The 15,749-nt window shown below is 45.7% G+C and overlaps 1 protein-coding gene across 1 annotated transcript in view; it reads right to left on the minus strand.

Annotated features, from left to right (window-relative positions):
- LOC309406999 (VPS10 domain-containing receptor SorCS1-like) overlaps positions 1-12,050 on the minus strand; it is a gene marked incomplete at its 3' end in the record, with an annotated part of 303,428 nt that extends 291,378 nt beyond the window's left edge. Inside the window, exon 1 of the mRNA XM_082002391.1 lies at positions 10,772-12,050. Coding sequence (XP_081858517.1) covers positions 10,772-11,398 — 627 coding nt within the window. The 5' untranslated portion in view covers positions 11,399-12,050. The remainder of the gene's footprint in view (positions 1-10,771) is intronic.
- Between the last annotated feature and the right edge of the window lie 3,699 nt (positions 12,051-15,749).

The following is a 15,749-nucleotide window of genomic DNA, read 5'->3' on the forward strand; positions in this document are numbered from 1 at the left end:
GCTGAGTCTATCTGACGGGATCCCAGCCTGCAGCATGATGAAATAACAGGGATTTGAGTGACTGCAGAACCCAGTGGTTTGGTGGAGGAGGAGAAGACGGCAGGACACGGGCCAGCAGCACAGTAATGCAGAGCTGGGTTCCTTGCTCCAGCTCCCGTAGGCGTCCATGGTCCAGCTCCCTCCATCGCAGGTGGGATGGCAGGGCCCTGCTGTCCTGCCTGGCTCGCGGCCACGGGCATAGCCTGCAGTTAGAGACAGCTGGAGTCAACCACATTTATTCCTTTAACAACTTTAAAATGAGTTGTTTGGGAGTGGATGAGGAGTTTCTGAAGAAAAAAGAAAGACCAAATGTCAACTTAAAAAAGTTGAAAATAAAACGGAAGGCAACACTGAATTTGAAGCTTTTCATCCAAAAGATGAGCTGGAGAATGTTTGGGTTTTGTTTCATTTTGTTTTCCAGGAGATACACGTTTAAGCAGTCATTTGTCCTTTAAACAAACAGAAAAGGAGAAACAGCTGCATCTGCCCAAAGACTTCAGGGCTGCATCAAAGTGTCTTTGGGTTACAGCAACCGAAATAGTTATTACTAAGCTTCAGCCGCTTTTCTGTAGACATCCTGGGTCACAGGATCCAGGCTAAACCCAGATCTATATTCTTCATATCTCTAGCCCAGGCTCTGTCCTGCTTAACATATTTAGGGGAGTGTGGAAGCACGCACACAAATGAAGTGGAGGAGGTGTAGTGCACTGCCCTCCCACGGTGTGATCCTCGGCCAGAATACCATCTCAGGGAATAAATATCCCCAAAACTCCTCTAACTAGTGACATTTCACTACAGACCCACACACTTTAGTATTAATTTTAATGCATCTGCTGTTTTGCTAGTGTATCTTTTATTTACCTGTTTACCCTCTCCTATTAAAAATAAATCTATTAAGTTAAATGTAATCACAGTAAAATTTAATTTTGATTTGAAGATAACCTTCCCCAAAATTTGATTTTGTTTCCAATAATGGTCCATTTAAAGCTTTTATCTTTCATCTATAGAAAAGTTTTTTGGTTTTTTTTCTTGGGAACTTGAACTAAAACTCAACAGAAGGAAAATTAATTTTCCATATCATATTCTTTGGCATATAGAGCTTGATTTTCATAATTTTTCATAATATTTTAACCCAGAAAAATATATTTACACTTATACATAGGTAAATTTTTCAAAAAATAAGGTTATTGAGTATTAATTTGAATATTCAGTGGAATTCACTTCTCCTAGGTCTGTTTTCAGAGAATACTCAGTGAATGGTACTGGCAACATTCTTGGCCAATGTGGGGAACTTTAAGCTGTTTCCAGAGGTTTATACTGACCCAGTCACAAAGACAAAAAGGGAGCAAATGACGTCTTTCATCTACTGAAAATATACTTTGAATTTAAAGTAAAAATCTTCCATGCAAAGTCTGTTCCAAATGATTAAACGGGGTCTATTCCCACATTACTGAGGAATTTCCTACTGATTTCTGAATCAGGAACTTTATGCTTACATCACCCACCACCCCCTCCACCCCTCCCACCCCCCCAAAAAATCCACCTGAGAAAATTACACATTGATCAGGGACAATTATGAAAATAAAAACAAGCCTAAATTTGTTACCTAAAACATTTCCCTTGAATTAATTTCTCAACCTTAAATGTAGTGGGGGAGGTGAGAATGAGGGGGGAAGAGAAACATTTGGGGAAAGACACAGGATGTCTCTGTTGGGTTATCTAAATAGCCTGAGTTTTTCTAAAGAGCCCTTCACTTCCTCCTAAAGGCCTGCAAGAAAATGATCTGTAAGAGCTCATGGCACTGCTGTCCTTAAATAGTCACCAGCAAAGGTGATATAAAACCTAATACAAACAGGATGTGAGCACTGACACTGAGCTGGGACCCAGTGCTGTAAGGGATCAAGAGCTTCCCATGTGCAGCTGAACACTCTCCACCCAAGAAAACCCCAGCCTTTCTATACTTTGGGAACACGTATGTCTTGAAATGTCATCTGCAAATCATCCCCTTCCATCTCTTTTCCTTCATCTCTTGATTTAACATATTGTGCAAAGCATGGTAGACTCTGCAAACGGGTTCTTAGGTTCCAAGGGGCAGCAAGAAACGATACACAGGGCATGGGGGACATGTTCCTGGTGGCAGTCTGAAGACTATCTTGATGAATGAATCTCAGACACCCTCTCTAAACACCAGTCATACCTTTATGTACTAGATACACTCCAATATTTTTGCCAGACCAGACAGTCCACAAGTATCTTCCCTATTGTGTTGCTTCTGCATTAGGGAATGCAATACTGGGGGGGGCGGGGGAGTTTTGGGTTTTTTTTTTTAAATGAGGGCAACCTCTCTGGGGGTGAAGGTGGGTGGTGTTTGCTGTTATCATGTAATTTGCTGCCCTACATACACTTTGTGGTCTCCTCATCCTACCCTGATGTTCCTTAGCTACACTTCCCAGCACGGGTCAATGCCTTCATCCCATCTGAGCCACTCACTTGAGGTGGGCTTTGTTTCATCTGGGCTATATCCAAGTTTTCCCTCCAGGAAAAGAGAAATCACAAGGCCTGTGACTCCCTTCACCTTCCTGCCCCTGCAGAAGAAGTTCTGCCCCAACCACAGGACAGGGGAGAGCACTGGAGGCCCTGTCCCAGCACGGGCTGCTCGCGGTGGGGATACTTGGCATTGACATCCCTCCGTGGCAGCAGAAATAGGGCCAACTTACCACATTCCTCCCCGACACTGCCTAAATCTCCATCTCTTTTCTCACCCTTCTCCTCCCTGTTTGCACATGTCAGGGGCACCTCAGCACAGCCTGCCCTGAGCATGGCCCCGGCGTGGCAGCACACGGGGGAGAAATTCAGAGGCAGCTTTGAGTCCTGGTGTGCTATCACGGGAGAACATCACTCCCCTATTTAGGGATGGGACGTAAGGTTAAATTAAGTTCTCGGAGACCCTCTAAAAGAAAGAGATTACATTTTAGGATATGCCCTAAAATATCCTGTTCTTTCTCAAAGCACCTTCCTTTTACGTTCCCCAAGGAGAAAAAGTGCAGTACCAAGTAAAAGTGTTACTGTGTTACCAGCACTGAGAATTAGGGATTAAGGACTCTCATGTTAACTGTTGTTTGATTTAAGAAACAGCCAAAAAAATTGCAAGTGGCACAAAAATCGTTTTACTGCATCAACTTTTATATGCATTTAAAATTCAAAAATAATTAGTCTGTCACCCAATGCTACCATTTGAATTGGAATCAAAGCCCATTTTCAATTAACTTCGAAATGTCAATTAGAGCTGCGGGAGTCATTGGTTTTTTAGTTTTCTGGCCAGATAGAAAAAAAAAAAGAAAGGAGAGAAAAGAAGTGCCTTGTGTCAGTCTGTTTTTTTTTTCTCCTCCTATGAAATGAAAACCTGAATGTAGTTTTGGTTCTGGATGAACCAGGATTTTATAATAATATCAGTTGCACAAATATAGGCAAATATCATTTGAGATGCTCTACCATTCCCAGGCCTGTGCGTCACGTAGGACTCAGGTCCCATAGGACACCCTTGCCCTAACTGAAGCAGCAGTTAGAGGCCAGACCATCTCAAATGTCACTAGGTGCCTCTGCATGGGACACTAAATCAAGGTTTTTGTGTTACTGGATCAGTTTAAAATATAAAATAAAAGAAATGGAAATCCATTTTAAAAAAATGCTGCTTTGAAACAAAACAATGAAAAAACCATGACATTTAAACTTTCAAGATTTTGACCGGTTTGGAGCTGTTTCTCAGGAGTCTTGGGGTCAAATGGAAATCACCGTGAACCTAAGAAATGCTCTGGCCACGCTACGATGGCCGAGCATTTTCCAGGGGAAGAGGCCTTTGATGGGACAGTTTCACTTGCCTCGCTGGAGCTCTGCGCAACGTGAGAGTTGTATTCAGTGGCGCGTAGTAAGAAAGGCCCAGAGGACGCAAGATTGTCCAAGGCCAATGCTAATCTTGCAGCCCTTCTTATCTAAACAGCCCTTCTTATCACAACAGAGCGGGTCAGAATGGTCTCTAACCTCTCCAGAGCAAGTTGAGGACTTCTGACCTCCTCGCTTCCCGCTCTGGGCTGACCTCATCATGACTGTCAGGTCAGAGAAATACAAAAGCCTTATTTGAAGTCAGAGGGAAAAGGAGCAAACCCTTTTCTATTATAAAGTAGGGTATTAAGAAGATTGAAAACTATAACCCTATTGCTTTATACAGTTTATAGCCTCTCAATATTGCATGAATGCCAGTTGCGACTGTCAGAGCTCTTCCATTATTCTCCTTAATCTCTCCTCTTGATGGGATTTGCATATCCCACCTTGTCAGTCCGGGTGGAAACTCCTCACCATCTCCCAGACACTTTCACAGAGACCAGATTCACACGACAAGCCTTTCTTCTACTCCTCACAGATTGTCTTTCCTCTCTCACCCACTGCTTTTTCTCAGTGACAGCTATTCTTATTAACAATTTCCCATGTATCCTATTTCATATTCTGTATATGAAAAGCCTACGTTTTAGCCAGTCAGGAAATATATCTAGAGATGAATTGCAACACAGGAGAAATACTACAGCTATTGACTCATAGTTGCCAAATCAAAAAAAAACCCAAACCAAAACCTCAAAACGTTCTGGTTAGAGAAATAAAGTCCTACTCAAAGTTACAGGAAATTTCCTGGTGTTTTCTCTCACTGAAGGCTTGTTTTTAAAGGAGACTTCATATCTAGAATAGATGTAAAGCATTTTATGATCTACACAGTAGCAAATGTAGTTCAGAAGACCAAAATTTGCAACACAGGGAACTTCTAGCAATACTTTAATTTGACTTGATTTTTTTCTGGTTTAAATCCCAATTTTTGTTTCCTCACTTTTTACTCAGCCCTTCCTAAATAGAGTCTCATTAGCTCTAGCAAGAGATTAGCCTGAAACAGTCTGAGCATCTGGTGCATTATACTATTAATACTATTATATATTGTTGTAATATGTAAGCAATACATACTACATCTCACTGAAGCATTTTAATGCAGGCATCCTCCTCAGATGAATCTTTTTTGGGACCTGTTTCCTGCATCCTAGGAACCAATCTAAATGCAAAGCGACTGACAGTGGGGTCATTCCTCACCATGGGTCTCACCACACAGCTGGCTCCAGACTCCACAGCCATATTCATTTCCTTAAAACTCCTTTATAATTATGCAGTTGCCGTGGGAGGAAGGGAGCAACGGGCGCAGTGTCACACAACGTAATGTCGATCACTCACATGATGATGCTGGCAGGTTCTTCATCCATCCCTAGTAGTTTTACATTGGAGCCACAGCTCTGCCAGCAAGGGAGAGACAGAGGGTACCAACTACAGCCAGTTGCATGAACACAGCATCTGCACAAAGAAGCCTCAGAGTAAGAAGATGTGAAAAGTGGCATTTTGATTTTGACACTGGCAATTTAAGATACTTCTGCTATGCCTTTACTGTCTCACTTGTAAAAGGGAATACATTTGTTATCATCTGCATGGAATTGTGATCATCAAAAGCAAAAATCTGATTCAAATTTGAGCTCTCAGGAACCTGACTCCCAGAAATTCACAGTTCACTTTCCACAGTCTGTCTTACAAGCAGATACAGAAAGAACAGTACTTGCTTGATTTAGCAAACCAGAGGCTGAAAGGGAATATGATCACTGCCTGTAAAATAATTCCAGGGGGGTGTAAGTGCCAGGGAGGGAAAATAACTTTTAATTAAAGGCACGTGCATAAATGAAAAAATTTCAAAATTAAATTTTAAAAGTTAAAATTTAAAAAAATAATTAATTTAGATTAATTCTAGATTGCCTAATAGCAACATTAGAACAGAAATCAGACAGAAGTTTCCAACAACCAGAAGACTAAGGCTTGGAATAGCTATCCAGAAAGGAAGAAGGCAATGGAAGGGTGGGTTGAAAGAAACCCAACTGTTTTTAAGATGCAGTTTGATCAGTGTATGGCTGTAGGATGCAGTACCAGCTGCAGCACTGTACCCTTCTGGAAGTTCCTAATTTATAAAGTAGGTTTGAATGCTTCAACTGAAAATCAAACGACAGTTTATTCACAATTGCTTTGCCCAGGAGGAAATACCAGTACACTGGAAATATATAGGTGCATTGTTATTCTATCTTACCTGCACTCAGTTTGTCCTGTCAATAACATCAAGTAAAACCTTGCAAGTAATACCTACATGTAGAGCCTCATCTCTCCCATAGGAGATCTAACTCCTCCCCTGTTGTCTAGTGTAATCACCTGACAACAGCAATGATGACCTTGCACGCTTCATCCTGAAGTGGACCCATCAGATGTATTGATTTTCTGCTGTGGATGGAATATAAAACCTGTCTGGCCACAGTTGTTTTGCATCTGATCCAGACTCCATCTCCATCAGTCTGTTGAGGATCTTCTGTTGTGGAGGACCTAGGAAAAGCTCAGCTTTGTCTTTCCAGCCATATAAATCACAGAATCATAGAATCATTAAGGTTGGAAAAGACTTTTAAGATGATCAAGCCCAACCATCAACCCAAAACCACCATGCCCACTAAACCATGTCCCGAAGTGCCACGTCTACACATTTTTCTGAACACTTCCAGTGATGGTGACAAGAAGTTTGAACCAGGTGCTTAAATGTGTCGTGGCCATGTAAAAGCCAATCCCCAGGTGTACAGTAGGGTACATGCTCAAATTCTTTGCCAAACACTTTGAGATCTACACCAACATCCAGCCCAGGAGATGTCCAGAGCAAGGCAAAAGTAAACTGCCTTATTAAGTGAATGTGAAACCCATGCTGCTTTGCTTCACAGCACCACATTATAGCACAAGCTATAGTATCAAGGCTCTCGCTCATACTTCTTTACCTTCTGACCTCCTCCAATTTTTTTGCTGCTTCTCCAGGGTACTTTCAAAGGAACAAGTAGGGCACTAATCTCACTCCAAGCCAGCCTAGGACAGAAGCAGTCTTGGTTTCTTGTAAGGTCTGAGAACCATTCGTATCCTAAAAGCTCATAACGGACGTCTCCTAGAGATTTGCTTCTCTCCATTAAAACCAAGTGTCTCTTTTAGCTCCACACACAAATCTCTGCCAGCAGAGCATTAAGGGAGCTATGGGGATTCCACATCTACAGTGTTTGGACACACCACATCAGAAGTACATTTGATATCTCTGCAAGCTAGGAAACCTGCCAACTTCCACACCAATGATGAAATTTCTCAGTGATGTAAAAAGGCAGATCTCACTTGGGTGTCTTGTAACAGAGATTTGAGGAAAAATTTCTCTTATAGGATCTTTCACTCCAGTTTCTACAGAGGCCAGTGCAAAGATGCTCAAGATGTATCAACGCAGGTAAATTAAGCAATACCAGGACCCATCACAGACTCAATATTCCACACTCTTATTATATTGACAAAATGGTTCCAGGGAGGGTGCTGGCATGGGCCAGTTAACACCTTCCTAGATCATTCCCAGACAGTCTGGGACTTAGTACAAGCAAAGACCATTTCCAACGCCCAATTCAGCTGCAACCGCTATTCTCTGCTTTGCGGATTGAAAGAGCTCAGGATTGTGGAGATGCCAGATGGCCCTGAGTGGCCTTGCTCACCTCCACAAGAGTCAGAGAAAGCCTGTATTTTAACACAACACAGGATACACTCCCAGTTTCACCCTCATCAGTCACCTGACAATCCAGACTCGGTACATCTATGCTCTCCTCTGGGGAGCTCCTGCTGACTCCACCAGTGAAGAAGCCAAGGTAGACAGGAGGGATTAGTGCACGTGTGACGTGTGTCCCTACAGATTTGAGCTGGGCACACTCCAAATGTCTGGCTATGGATATTGTGCTGGAGGGTTAACTGTCCAGGGAGTACCTAAAGTCACTGATGGGACAAAATAATCCCTGATGTAAGAGAATTTATGTTGGTGGAGTTATACCTGGATGACTTGGACTACTATTTATTATCCTTATTGTACCTGTGGCCCAGCATACAGCAAGTTCATCCTCAGAGCAGAATGCCATCAGTTAGATGGTGCACACACTCAACATGAAATCACAGCCAAGCCTGAAAGAACCTGCAAACACTGAGAACAATCCCTTACAGAAATCAGGAGTCCTTTCAGGGGCCACTTCTCCCCCATCACAAGCATTGAAATTATAACCAAACCACTACCAAAATAAGGATACAGGGAACCACACTGAGGCTGGCAAAATCAGTTACATTTGTAATAGGAAAACTTGGTGGTGACAGTGCTTTATTTTTCCAGCTTTTCCATTTAAAGGGATCTCAAATATTCTGAGCTTTGTTTTGAATTTTTCCAGTGCTCACACAGATGTTACAAACTATGACCATCTTCATAGTGCCCCTGTACCTGGGTGAAAGGCAAAAGCTGTTTAACAGTAGCTCTTACAGAGCACCTAAGAACGAAAGTGTGAAGACGTGCGTTGCACCCCGCTGCCACGGCAGGGAAACGCAGGCAGGCAGCCGGCAGCACCGCTGCTGGAGCGCAGCCCGGGCAGCGGGGTCACACAGCATCGCTCGCAAGCGGCACCATGGGATCCTCTGCGACCCCCATGTGGGCAGAACTACATATGCGGTACCCTAAAGGAAGCATTTCACCCCAACCCCATCCCAATGCCAGCTCCTTCACAGAAGAGTGCCCAAAACCTCCACGCAGAGACATTGGGTCGGTGCCGCTTTGGGCTACCTACGAACACACACCATTGCTTCAGCTGAGCCTGGACAAGCCTGTCATGCATCCAGACCCTGCTGGAGCCCACCTTCTTTTAGTGTTGTGAAGGGGATGCAATCACAGCACAAGATAGCACAACGCTGCCAGAGCCCCCAGCAGCGAGGTGGGCGCATAATCTCCCCGTACGCAATGGAACCCGCAGCTCTTTGTGAAGGACAGCAGTAAATTATTTCACCACGGATCCCTGAAAACATTTGTACACCAAGACACTCAGAAAGTAATCAGTCCCTAGCGTTAATAGTTCCTACTACCACAGTGGGCAAAAACATATACACATGTATATGTATACCTAAGCACACGTATAATAAAAGATATACATAACAACAATATGTATGCCTTGATAAGTGTACATATAAAGCATAATTGCAGTCACAGACCAGAAAAACTGATGCCTGCTGAATGACTTTTTATATTAGAAGCTTTTTCTTAGAAAATGAGTTGCTTTAAACCAGTGTCAGCCTCAATTCAATTTGTATGAACAGACCTGAGTTCCTACAAGGCAGCTTCTGTTAGCACAACTGTGTAAGAGACAGGCTAGCTGAGTTGTGAAGAAAGGTGAAACTCCTTCAAAACAGAGATGACAAGAATTCCTCTGTCAATTAATTGATTAAAATGCTCCTAATGAGACCATAAAATGATGTCCCAATTAACCAGGGCTGAACCCCACAGCGAGGTGCTTATGTATACCTCAATACAATCTATACCAAAAGGAATTCATAATGATTAGACCATTAGTTCAAAACGTTACCAGGTTCCCAGTACTAAAAGCAGAAAGGAAGGCCAAGGATTTCTGCCAAGCAGCCAGAAACCTTCTGGCATTACAGCTGCAGACACCTTAGCGGAGAAGCGCCCAAGTTCCCCTTCCTCCTGGGAAGTTGTATGGGCAATGACCATGTCGTGCCGGCATCCCTTTCTTTCTTGTTAGCATTCTCCTTGCTGTCTCTAAGAGGCAAAGTGACAGAAGTTGAAGCATTCAGACAGACAGATCCCTCCACTTCTGCTAGTCCACAAGCAGAGTTAACGTCAAGCAGAAAGCACGCCAGGCAACTCACTCTGCCTTCCCCAGGCCTCAGCCCACTGGGTCCAGGTTACCTCTGCAGCAGAGGCTGGAGGGATACAGGGCTCAAGTTAGCTTGGTAACTTTGATGCCATGACCATTGCTACAGCCTGGAAACCAGTCACCTACTTCTCTGGCTGTTTTTGTTCTGCTTGGCTCATGTCGGAGCTGTTCTGCTGCTATTCATGAGAAAGGTCCAGGTTATGGGGAAGAGACAAGAACTGTCTCATTTTAAAACCTTCGTGACAAGAGGCAAAAGGCAGCTTCATCTGCACAGAGGCAACTCAGAGATGAAGTCCTGAAGCCCTCTAGCATCTCCCCATCAGCAGGGCCTGGTGATGAGCCCTTGGACTGACGTGGTTCCCCCAGGTCTGGGAGGAGGAGGAGGAGGAGCACCAGAGGGGCTTTCCCAGGCCTTGCTTGCAGCTGAGCCTCCCAGTCTCCCGGCCGGGCTTACCCAGGGGGGAAGGCAGGGTACAAGGGTGGATGCCCCCAAGACTGCTCTTTCCCCTCCCGGCCGCGGGCGGTGGCAGTGGTTTATCCCTCTCTGCCCTCAGGCTGAGGGAGAAGGGGCTGTGCTCTGGTTTATCCCCCTCCGCCTCCAGGGTGAGGGAGAAGGGGGCTGGAGGGGGCTGTGCCCAGCAGGCAGGCGGCGGAAAGTTTTTTTGCTCCAGAAGAATGGCCCTTTTGAAGCACTTCTGCCCCACTGCACACTGCTAAGCAAGCCAATCCCCGGCCCCCAGAGGCGCAAAATCCCCCAAAACCCCAGCACCCCCCATCCCCTATCCCACTCCACCTCCCAAGAAAAGAAAAAAAAAAAAAAAAAGAAAAAAAGAGACACACAAAAGAAAGGCGAAAAAAGGAGAACGAGGGCAGAAGCAGACCCGCAGCCCGCCGGCGGTACTCACGCTGCTGTTGTGCCCAGACCAGTGCACCATGGCTTGGTTGTGCGCCGAGTCGCCGGCCAGGGCGAAGGTGGTGCTGCCCAGCCGCAGCTCCTCCAGCCCGAAGCGGGCGGCGCCGGCGTCCCCCGGCTCCCGCCCCGCGGCGCCGCCCGGCCCCGCGGCGCCCCGCCGGTTGCGGCCCCGCCGGCCCGGCCCCGGCCGGCCGCCCGCCGGGGGGGACCCCTGGCCCCGGAGAGGATGGTCCTCGGCAGGAGCCGCCGCCGCTCGGGGCCGGCTCTCCCCGGCCGCGTTCTGGGGCTCCCTCGTCAATCGTCGCGTCTCCCAGCTGCTGAATTTCGTCCCCGCGGGAGCAGCGGCGAGGGTGGCTTGCAGCCCGGCATCCTTCGCCTCCATCCCGGCCCCTCGCCCTCTCTCACCTCCCTTCTCCCCGGGGAACTCCTTTTCTCCTCTGTCGGTCCTCAAATGCATTAATAATCTCTGCTGCGGATGTTGCTGCTGCGGCTTCACCTGGGAATGGCAGGATCTGCAAGTTATTTCTGCATCGGTAAAGCCAAAAGTGAAGAGGAAAAGCCATGTCCAGTACAGGAGAGCAACGTGCCAGGCTGGGTACCAGCCAGCAACTTTTTCCATGGCTGCTGACTGCTGATGAGTGCGAGGGAGAAAGAGCAGAAAGACAGAGCCGGGTGCTTCCGATTTACCCGTCGCGGGGTAACCACAGCGAGAACTCCGTAAAGTTTCAGACTCTGCTGTATTAGATGCAGCCCAGAGTGTAGGGGAGATACTGCTTTCTTTCCCCTCTCTTTTTTTTTTTCCCCCCTTGTTTTGTTCTCCTTCTTTTCCACTTTTTTCTTTTTTTTTCCTCTTTTTTTGTTTCTCTTTTTTCTGTTTTTTTTCCTCCCCCCGCCCCCCCCCCAAGACTGGCGTTGCTGATCAGTCTTTTGATGGAAGGCAAAGCCACAACCACACGGGGGAGGAGCTGAACTGAAATCGAGGGAGAGAGAGGGAGAGAGAGAGGAGCAAATCCTGGCTGGTGATTTCTCCCGGCTGCCTCTGTGGAAGTCACAGCTCGCTCCTCTCCCGCTCGCTCTCTCTCTGCTCCCCCTCACTTCGCCGCTCCCGCATCACACTCCTCCCGCAGCAGCCGCCCCGCGCGTGTTTTCCGAGCGATTGGTTACTCCCCGCACGCACGCACTCCAAGAAGGACTTACCCCAACTTTTAAACTCACACCATCCGATCCCCTCCTCCCCTGCGCTTCCCAGCGGCTCCAACCCTTAAAACCTGCTCCCCAACATACTAAAATACACCGCACGTGAACTGGAAGCAAACGTGGAAAATGAAGGAGCAATACGTACATATTTGCATGCGTACATACATATGTGCATAGTCTTTCCAGCGGAAATATTTTAATTCGATTAATTAAGTGGCCTTAAATGTCCCTTCCTTTCTCTCCACCTGAGACTGATGTGAATGCACTGGCATTGCGGGGAACAGGCACCTGTGCTCGGTTTCACGGGGGAAAGTCGCAGTTCTACCCCTCCATCCCCTCCTCTGCCTTTGCTTCGCTGTACCGTCATTTCCAGCAGCTGCCGATGTTTAGATAAATCACTCGGGCATGGCAGAGATGTAGTCACATAAACGCTGATGGAGACAGGGACAAGCTTTTGGAAATGAAATGACAGCTCGTGGCCCAAGAGGGAAGAGAGAGATTCCCCACCACTGGTTTATCAGCAGAAAAAACCCTTTCTGCTCTAGCTGCCTCACCTTTTCAAGGACCAGCAATTTCTCCCACAGGAGCTGTGCTCCTCTCTCACTAGCTCTCTTTCCCACAGAGCAGTCACTAGTGGTAGCCAGAGGAGACCACCAAACCCTGAGTGCAGAGGTTGGTCTCTGCTGCTGGTGACTGCCCACGCAGCAGCACAGGGGTCTGAGCTTTAACGGGCACTTGCAAACATCCAGGGACTTTAAAACTGGAGGGAATTAAAGGTTCTTCCACTGGAATTTGATTCCATCTGCCTGCTCTCACTCATTCCCATTTGATTTCCAGGAGAGTTTATTTTTTAATTAATGTTTTTAACGTTTCCTTCCTGACATGGAAGACTTTCTTGTAGTTTTTGGCAGGGCATTTCAGAAAATTTTACAGATTTTTTCCACATTCTTCTAGAGATTTCACTCAAATGCTCACTGGTGTCACGTCTTGGGATATTAGCACAAGACCAGAGGCGAAGGAAGACTCACAGTAATTGAGGCTGGGCATAACTTCATGCTGCTTACAACAATGATGGATTGTCTGCAATGTAACCACCAGACCTCAGCTAAATCTACTGTAAACCAATTAACTGCATACCTGTTTCCATATCTCCCAGCTAAATGGTTACTATTAGTTACAGCCTGTTGGTAATAATTATTAACACTTTGCACTTAAACAACTCATTTCCTTTACTAAGCCCAAAGCTCTTCGCAAAGGCCGGTGAGTTTTGCTCTTGTTTTATAAATGAAGGAAACTGAGTCACGGTGTGATCAGCAAAGCAGCAAGGATTGGAGATGGAGCTGCTGCCTTATCAACCCAATCCTTTGCCTTCTATACCATGGATTGACCGGGTGGATCTATCCCAAAGGATGCACTAAAGAGCGACTCCTTCCTAGGACAAGTCTCTTAAAGAGACTTTAATGTAAAGAGATGAAATTGAGAGAGATGAGTGGGTGAGACAGAAAAGGGACTTGGAAGAAGGACATTAATAAGAGGTCAGAGGAAATTTCTCCGGGCATTGTAACAGAGATTTGCATGCTAAGGAGAGGTTAAAGCTAATGTGAGAAAAAAAAATCTAGCTGTCTCATTAGGCAGATGATTATCTCTGGATTGTGATGAGTGACCAGTGAGTATGTGCCTGGTAAAGCACACCTTATACACTGTGAGTATACTACACCTGCAGAGCTAGTTCTTCAGCAAATGCACACAAGTCAGTCATGGAGAGAAAATACCAGATCTGACCTGAGGACCACAGCCACTTTTTCCAGCATTTCTCTTGTTGTGGGTGGATATAAGACAAAGATGTACAGTACGAGCCTTTCCCTGATCCCTGTTTCCAGGAATCATCAGTTTAGGAGATGCCAGCAACAGAAATTGTACCTGATCCCTTATGTTTAATACCTATGGATGTACCTGTCCTCCCTAAATTTGTCTAATCCTTATTTATACTCTTGGTGTCTGAGGCATGCTGTGGTAATCAATTTTGCAATCTGATTATGTGTGCTTTTGAATACTCATGGTCTGCACTTATCTGAGAGAGACATTTTAAATCGCCATAATCTAATCTTGTTGCCAGCCATCTTTCTGCCACAGATGATATGTCTTTGGCACAAAAGAATAATCCCCTGTCTTTTCATGTAAATGATAGCCTTCTGAGTGGGGAACTACAGTAAGCCCCTATGCTTTCATTGGGGAGGGGTGAATTCATATGCTCAGCCAGAAAGAAGCACTGGCGTGTAGTGACCAGAGTCCATGGCCGTGCTCACAAGAACGGAAATGCTGCACTCGCGGGTGTCCTGACTTGAGGTTACACCTGATCCGACGTTTCGATAGCACACACACTACACCACTTGTCCAGCCCCTGGGGAGAATGTGTTTTCCAACAGAGCTGCTACTCTACCTGATCAGGAGAGTGCTCTCCCGTGTCACACAGCCAATATTGCCTCGAGGGAGGGGAGGGGAGCGAGCCCTGGGGGTCGTGGAACAGGAGACAATCACTGACACTATAAAACGCGATGCTAGGAGAACAAATGAAAAACGTAGGTCTCAGCTGGCCTCTTCACCTCTGCCTTTACCAGGATAAGTGGTGGCAGGGTGGCAGGGAGTGTTCCTCTTGGCCAGGGAGGAACTACTGCCAAGGCAGAGATCTGCACAGGCATGAGAGGCTTTGAGGAGGTTCCTGCTTTTGGGGTCAGGAAGTGCAAGCAGGAATCTAGTAAAGGGAGTAGATGCCAGTTCTATGTAGCTGATGGAGCAGAGCAAGCATCTTCCTAAGGATTTATACAGCCTTGAGAAGAGAAGCAGGAGCAGAAGGGAACGTGGCTGAGTACACAGATCTTCACTTGGGACCGGGCAGGTTCAGAGACAGGTGGACACACGGGCTTGGTCAAGGACATAAATCCTTATGACAATGGTTGCAATAAGCTACCTCTGCAGGAATCTTCTCCTCCAGAGTGTTTCACACTCGCAATCAGAAACTACTTGTGAAAATGTGGTCCCGAGATGCCTCCTGGCTCCACAGGATTCCTGTCCTCTGAAGTACGCTAGGCGACAGAGCCTGCATGACAGAAGCACCTCAGGGACTATGCCAACATTTCTGCACTTTGATCAAGTAGAAAGGGAGAAAGAGGAATGAGGGAGGATGGAGAGAAAGAAACAGAATTGGGTGGGCTTAACCAGCTGAATTTTCAAAATCGGGGAGGGGCAAAACATAGCCTGCTCTATTTTGCACTCAAATGTCTTTTAGACTAAGCAGTAAATTGTCTCCCTAGTAAATATTTGTATAATCAGGATTTTGTGAATCTACACTCATTTAAATCATCAGTTTTCTCTGTAAAGACTATGTAATGAAGGGAGCCGAAGAAGAACACTACTCCATTGATTCCTATCAAGTCACGGTGAGTGATGAATACTGTAGTTCGACATTACACATAATTTCTCCAAAAGGAATCTCTGTTTGAAAAAAAAAAATTACAAACCAGGATACAACAGGGCTTGTTGCAGTTTCCCTTAAGAAAAAAAAAATGATGGCTCTTAACTGTAAATGTCACAAAGAGATCTTTTTTTTCTTAATAGGTTTTGGATGCTTCATTCTTTAAATAAAAGAGGGACTAATTATATACATCATTTCGCTGAAAAAGTGGAAATTATTTACCTATGTGACTTGTGTTGTAGCAATATTCACATAGTTTTTACAAAGGTATTATCGGAACTAAATCCTAGGACCTCACATA

The sequence above is a fragment of the Phaethon aethereus genome (genome assembly GCF_964289735.1).
Source record: "Phaethon aethereus genome assembly, chromosome: 7".
NCBI classification, from domain to species: Eukaryota; Metazoa; Chordata; class Aves; order Phaethontiformes; family Phaethontidae; genus Phaethon; species Phaethon aethereus.